This window comes from Macrobrachium nipponense, chromosome 30 (genome assembly GCF_015104395.2).
Source record: "Macrobrachium nipponense isolate FS-2020 chromosome 30, ASM1510439v2, whole genome shotgun sequence".
Taxonomy (NCBI): domain Eukaryota; kingdom Metazoa; phylum Arthropoda; class Malacostraca; order Decapoda; family Palaemonidae; genus Macrobrachium; species Macrobrachium nipponense.
In genome coordinates, this window is record NC_087218.1 from 67,697,959 (window position 1) to 67,705,458 (window position 7,500).

A 7,500-nucleotide genomic window follows, 5' to 3' on the forward strand; every position below is an offset into this window, starting at 1 on the left:
TATATATATATATATATATATATATATGTATCTAGATATAATATAATATATATATATATATATATATATATATTATATATATATATATTATGTATATGTATATGTATATATATAAAATATATATGTATATATATATAAAATAATATATATATATATATATATATATATATATATATATGATATATATACACTCGGTAATTTGAAATAATATACATACATAAAGACATACTTAGACTTAAAAATATGTGAATTTTCGTATCTTTTCCACATGTAACTTTTTTCATGTTAACAAATAACAAGCCACGAGTGTCGTTAATACCCAGTTCTCTATACCTTGCCATTAACGTACTCATAAGGGGAATTATAATCGGTAATCGCTACGTCCCTGCCCGGATTCACACCGCTGACTTGTTTTGAATAACAACTTATCAATTATAATTCCTCTGAGTGAAGTTAATCTCAAGGTACAGAGAACCGGTGAGCTGGATATTCATCGATATTTGTGCCTTTATGTATGCATGTATTATGTATGTGTGTATGTATATATGTATGTATGTATGTATGTATGTATGTATGTATGTATGTATGTATGTATGTATGTATGTATAGCAAAGTTAAAACACTGTATCCGTGTACTAGAATATTATGTTGTAGGAAGCCCACTAAAATTCAATTTTTCCCAAATTTTAGTGGGCTTCCTACAACATAATATGTATATATATATATATATATATATATATATATATATATATATATATATATATATATATATATATATATATAAGAAAGCTGCCAATTTATTACTATAATCATGATAATAAATGTTTTATCTTTTTTTTTCTCTCACAGGTTCTACAACAAGGTTTACTCTAGGACATGATCGCGTCGATACCCAAGGTCGGTCAATAATTTAAACTTTTTCGCTTTACTTTAAGAAAATATGGTTTTTAACGTACTCAACTTCGATTTCATATTTATTTCATTCATTTCTGCACAATCTTACTTTTTTTGGATTTTAAAGATAAATGACTCAAATTTTATGTAATAATAATTTGAAATATGAGTGAAAGGAAAGTGACAGAAGGTATTTTCGAGCGAGTATCATGGAAATCTGATGATGATGCCTGATTCTAGAAGTGATCCTACACTACTTATATTTCCTCCTCTCCGTTCCGTGGGCATTTTGAAATTGTAAGTAGGCAAACTTTATAAAGAAGTAGACGTGAAAACGTGGGATCACCTTGGAAACATGTACATCGTTTTTCCTTTGAAGAATCGATGCTTAAAGACTAAGTTAAAAATGCGCCGCAGTTTCTTCTACGTAATCGAGTTTTCTGTACAACGTATAATGCTGTATAAAACTATCAGCTACGACCGGTAGCGCTTCAGTTGCTCCCCAGACGCACGATCCATGGCTAACTTTAACCTTAATTAAAATAAAAACTACTGCGGCTAGAGGGCTGCAATTTGGTATGTTTGATGATTGGAGGGTGGATGATCACCACACCAATTTGCAGCCCTCTAGCCTCAGTCATTTTTCAGAGCTGAAGCCGGACAGAAAAAGAAGGGATGGATAGACAAAGCCATCTCAATAGTTTTCTTTTCTTTTCTTTTTTTTACAGAATACCAAAACGCAGATATGAGAATCCAACTTGAAATACGTTCATGCCAGAAAAATATTTTGTAGATCAATGAATGCCTTTGAAATTTAGAAAGAGTCCCTTAAGGCTTAATTGCAAATCGAGACTATTGTTCTGGAGACGCAAGATCAAAGTGCTGTAGGACAGAATCACAGATCCTGCCGTTTTAAAAATTCACCTCATTAGTACGCTAATTAGGCATTCGTTGGGTTTTAGGGAGTAGTTACCTTCATTTCTTTCTTATTTTCAAGGCATTGTTATCAGGCTTTCACAAAATTTGTTCGAAAATAGCTTTGTTATTTAGAAACAGACGACTCTCGGAAGATCGCAAGAATGCGAGGGAATGCAAAAATGCGACATCGGCAAGAAACGACAAACTGTTCATGAACTACTTTGTATAATTGAATACTGCCTTATTTACTGCATGTCGATTGAAGATGCTAATTATATATAAACTAACTACTAACAGCTTACTGACCATGTCGACTTTCCCCCTTGTTCCTTACTAACAAGTGACTAACAACTAACACCCTCCTCGACCAGGTCCTTGGAGAGGAGGAGGTGGAGGAGGAGGAGGAGGAGTGACAGGTGGGACTCGAGAAACAACGACGGGATGCTCAGGTCCCGAACCAGCTGTCCTCCTCGAGTTCAGCTCACTCAAGAAGAACAGCAGGTGGGTTAAGGGAGGAACCCCTTAAGGGGAGGGGCGAGGGGAAAGGGGTGGCAATAGAAGAAGGGGCGGAAAGGGAAGGGGGAGGGGACAGCAAGGCGAGGGTACGGGGGAGGAGGAGTTGTCTCTGTCACAACAACATTCAGGGTAGGTCAGGAGGAAAGCTTGATTTCTCTATTCTTGTTAGAATTTTATTTTTTAAAAATTCGGTTTGGTTCTTCAGTTGAATTAAGCCTGAGCTTTTATTGTACATAATTATATATATGTATGCATATTGTATGCGTGTGTGTGTGTGAATGATATATATATATATAATAGATATAATATATATAATCTATATATATATTTATGTGATATAATAATACTCGTATATATGGTATTATAAAATATAAATGCTATATATAATATAATATATATATAATATATATATATATATTATATATATATTATATATATCTATATATGGTATATATATATACTCGTAATATGTATATATACATATAAATGCTATATATCATATCCTGTATATACATATATACATATACACATATACATATATACATAAACACACATATATATATATATATATATATATACATATGAATTATCACATCATCGTGATTCATATACATGCATCAAGCTACAAATGTCCTTTCATATCCAATTCGCTCAACCTCGGAATAAATATATTTTCAAATATGTTAACCGAAGGGGAATTTTTTAATTATTAATAATAATTTTGTCCTCTCGCGGGTTCGAACCGGCGCCCAGCGGACAGAGGAGAAATCCAGTCTTCAGAGATGTTATCGACTCAGCCAATCATATGTACTATGTATGTATGTATGATGTGTGTACGCTAGAACAAATGGAACCATATCCCGCAAATGATTGGCAATCGAAACTTCGGTAGGTAACGCATTCGCCGAAAATGATGACTCCGACCGACAAATTGCAATTTGGTAAAATTAGCCGCTATTTGACGGATCCAAACAGGGGCACAAATTTGCTCCTTTTAGCGGGGAATGAGGCTCGCAGTCAAAATAGATTGTTAATTAACACGACGATGGACTGGCTCGCAAAATCGAACAGGAATGAGTTCCGTTTTGCGCGTGTTCGCTGCTTCGTTACCACCCATCAGCAATGACAGTCGTGATAGCGGCGATGACACAGCTACAAAAGCAGATTTTAAAAGAATATATATAATGGTTTTATAAGAATATGTCAATAACAGTTGACAGTTACAACATGTCTACATATACAATTACATATAATGGTAAAATAGCACACCCCACCTCTCTCTCTCTCTCTCTCTCTCTCTCTCTCTCTCTCTCTCGGGAAATACAATTTCCTGCTCTAATTATCTTGGCCTAAGAAATACAAGCATACAAGCACAAGCTTAACAAAGATGGCATACATACCACAGACATGATACGTTCAGGAATATAATTTTTACATAAACTCTTCAAGATGAACGTAACAAAATACATATTATACGAACAACTGCTCAACATTCAAGCATTCATGTATAGCATGAGCGCTGTTTGATGAACACACGTTGAATGACATCCATACAACAAACCTATATGTACACATATGTGCACTTTTAGGTGTACTTATGAAAAATAACTCACGCAGGAATATAAATCAAGTAAATTTTAATATACAGCACACTAGACATACATACAAAACGCACATTTTCATGTGTACACGAGACTTGAGGATACATATAGACTTCAATTATTACATATTAACTGAGGTCATGAAATATGTTCGGGACTGTATCTTCTGTATGTTGATAAAGATACGATAAGTGAGGAGATATAAGTTTTAACGTGTACGCAGTAAGGCTACGAAATAAAATAAGAAAGTACTCACTGGCATGTACACAACTAAGATTTCATATACACCGGAAACAGGCCGCACGTGAGCAGACACATCCATGTACACAGAATAAACAGAACCAGCAGACACAGATGTGTACTGTCTATCAGGTATACAAAAAAATTATAAAGATACATACACATCGGAGCAAGCAGTCATAAAGAACGTACATTATCTCATAGCCACTAGAGACAACATGAACACAACACAATGTTCCTTCTTTAAAACCACTTTAACCCTTTACTGCAGACCTGGAATTTTTACCTTCGTAATATTTCTCCCTCGGGTGCTCTTGGCATTTCTTCAAACAGAATATTAAAGCTTAAAAGTCATGCCAGATGTGGCACACGAGAACTACAAAGGAAACCACTCGGAATGTTCAGTGCTGGATTAAGACTCTTAGGGGCCCCTAGGCTAAGGGTATATATATATATATATATATATATATATATATATATATATATATATATATATATATATATATATAATATGTGTGTGTGTGTGTGTGTGTGTGTGTGTACAATTTACTTTTGAGTGAATAAATTTGCAAAAGGGCCAGAATTAAGAACTTCAGAAATGTGTACAGTGGATGAACAACATACCAAGTCACAGTAGTTTTTAAGATATGAGGCGGACCATATCTTAAAAACTACTGAGGCTATATATATATATATATATATATATAATATATATATATATATGTATGTATGTATATATTATGTATGTATATGTGTGTGTGTGTGTGTGTGTGTGTGTAATTGTAATAGCCACAATGCCCTGTTAACTCCTCAAATTCTTCTGCTCCCTTTTTTTTTTTTTTTTTTTTTTTTTTTTTTTTTTTTTTTTTTTTGTGATAGGCCTGTCACTACAAAGCCTTTAGATCCAATTTTCAAAGAAATATGAAGAGGTCGTGATCATGGTATCGAGGGTTCGTTTCCCGCTACCGGACATCATGCATTCTTCATATTTCTTTAAAAGTTGTATCTCAAGGCTTTGTAGTGACAAGTGTAAAAAAAATTAAAAATAAAGAGGGCATTGTGGCTATTACAATTTCATATGTATCTGGTAAAAATGAACAGTAGATATATATATATATATATATATATATATATATATATATATATATATGTGTGTGTGTGTGTGTGTGTGTGTGTGTGTGTGTGTGTGTGTGTGTGTGTGTTGGAGTCAATAAATTTTGTAGCTACACAATTTTTAATACACAGGAACTTAGCCTAATTAGCCTTTTGAGTAATCCCACAACTACTAATACCGCCGACGGCTGTAACCAGTTCGTTTAACCGCTCGTCTTTCCCTTAACGAAGTTCCTTAACGCAAAGGACAATGAAAAGTAGAAGACAATCCTCCCACACCATTCGATGGTGATAAGGATATGGGAGCACCTATCTCGCTTCGAAACCATACGCCGGTAAACGGTAGCCTAAAGGCCTGTCCACACTAGCAAACGTTGTTGTTGCAAACACTGTTTGCAAACAATGTTTCCTTGTGTGGAACAGGCCTTAACACCTTTCAAAGCAAGTCTCACACTGTATGAGAGAGAGAGAGAGAGAGAGAAAGAGAGAGAGAGAATAACAGAATCATCACCTCCTCCGCCCCGTGACGCAAAGGGCTTCTATCGACTAATCAGTGCCTTTCCTGAGTTTGATCTTTCACAAATCTCCAAGAATCTCCAACTCTCTCCTCTCAAAATAGTTCTCATCCAAGTAGTTCTGGATCTCCCAGCTCCTCCGTTGCTCTCGGCACCATAAGCGGCACAATTAAATTCTGTTCTCCCAAGGAATTTGCGAAGAACGCGTCCAAGCTATCTCTCCATTTCCCCTTTCATCGTCAATATCTCATCATCTCCATGTGGAACTTCCTTAAAATCTGTTATTGCATCATTTATAACTACTGTGCCATCTGACTCGACATTCTAGTAATATCCGAAGACAGGCTGAAGCCTTATACTACACGAATGACCCTGTAGGGGGGTAGTGTCGTCAGTGGACTTTATGCGGTGCACTGTAGGCATTACTTAAGGTTTTTTTTGCAGCGTGCCTTCGGCCCCTAGCTGCAACCACTTTCGCTCCTTTTACTCTACCTCCGTTCATATTCTCTTTTTTCATCTTACTTGCCACCCTCTCCTAACACTTGATTCTTCCTGCTACACCTCTCAAACCTTTTACTGTCAAATGTCCATTTCAGCGCTGAATGACCTCATAGGTCCCAGTGCTTGGCCTTTGTGCTAAATTCTATATTCAACTCAACTACACGAATGAAATGTCAGACTAAGACGAGGAGCCCGAGGTTCGATGATTGGGCAAAGATGAGAGAGAGAGAGAGAGAGAGAGAGAGCGAGCGAGAGAGAACTCTGCAGATAAAAAAAAGTTGAACTGAAGAGACGTAAATATAGAGAAATGTTAATTAGAAAATGTATCTAAGAAAAGATGTGAATGGAAATATCCTGCGTGGATTCCACACAGTCAGCGGAGTATTTTGGAAACTTGTTTTATGTGAAGGATCCATCCGCTACCAATCAACGTGTTTGGTGAATAAGATTTTATACTAACAGACTGAAAGTGGGTAGATTCAATACTAGTTGAATATGATTCATACTAAAATATTGTGTATATGAGTATATTACACACACATATATGCATATATGTGTGTATACATATATATATATATTTATATATATATATATATATATATATATATATATATATAATATATATATATATAAGCGAATACCACAGGAAAATGATAGTCAGAAATCCAAGCGCTTTCGTCTTTACAAAGACATTGTCAAGGAGCTCCTTGATAATGGCTTAGTAGAGACGGAAACGCTTGGATTTCTAACTATTTCCTGTGGTATTCGCTTACTTAATGAAGTCACGTGCATCTACTGTGAATTTTTAGCATATATATATATATATATATATATATATATATTATATATATATATATATATATATATATATATATATATATATATACACACACATAAATTTTCTGAAAATCTTGGGCCATATATATATATATATATATATATATATATATATATATAATATATATATTAATATATATATATAATGAATATTTATCACATCACCGTGACTTCATATAAATCATTCGAGCTACAAATGTCCTTTAATATCTAATTCGCTCTACCTCGGAATTGATATATTTTCATATATGTACCGAGGGGGAATTTTTTAGTTGATAATAATTTCGTACCCCCATGGGATCGAACCATCGTCCAGTTGGACGGGGAACGAAATCAGGATCGGACAGTTACGCTACCGAAACGGT

At 34.7% G+C, this 7,500-nt stretch overlaps 1 protein-coding gene across 1 annotated transcript in view; it reads left to right on the forward strand.

Annotated features, from left to right (window-relative positions):
* The window catches only part of LOC135202577 (cholecystokinin receptor type A-like), a 534,495-nt gene that overhangs the window by 504,737 nt on the left and 22,258 nt on the right, over positions 1-7,500 (forward strand). The window contains 1 exon segment of the mRNA XM_064232080.1: positions 850-897. Within this exon segment, the coding sequence (XP_064088150.1) occupies positions 850-897 (48 nt within the window).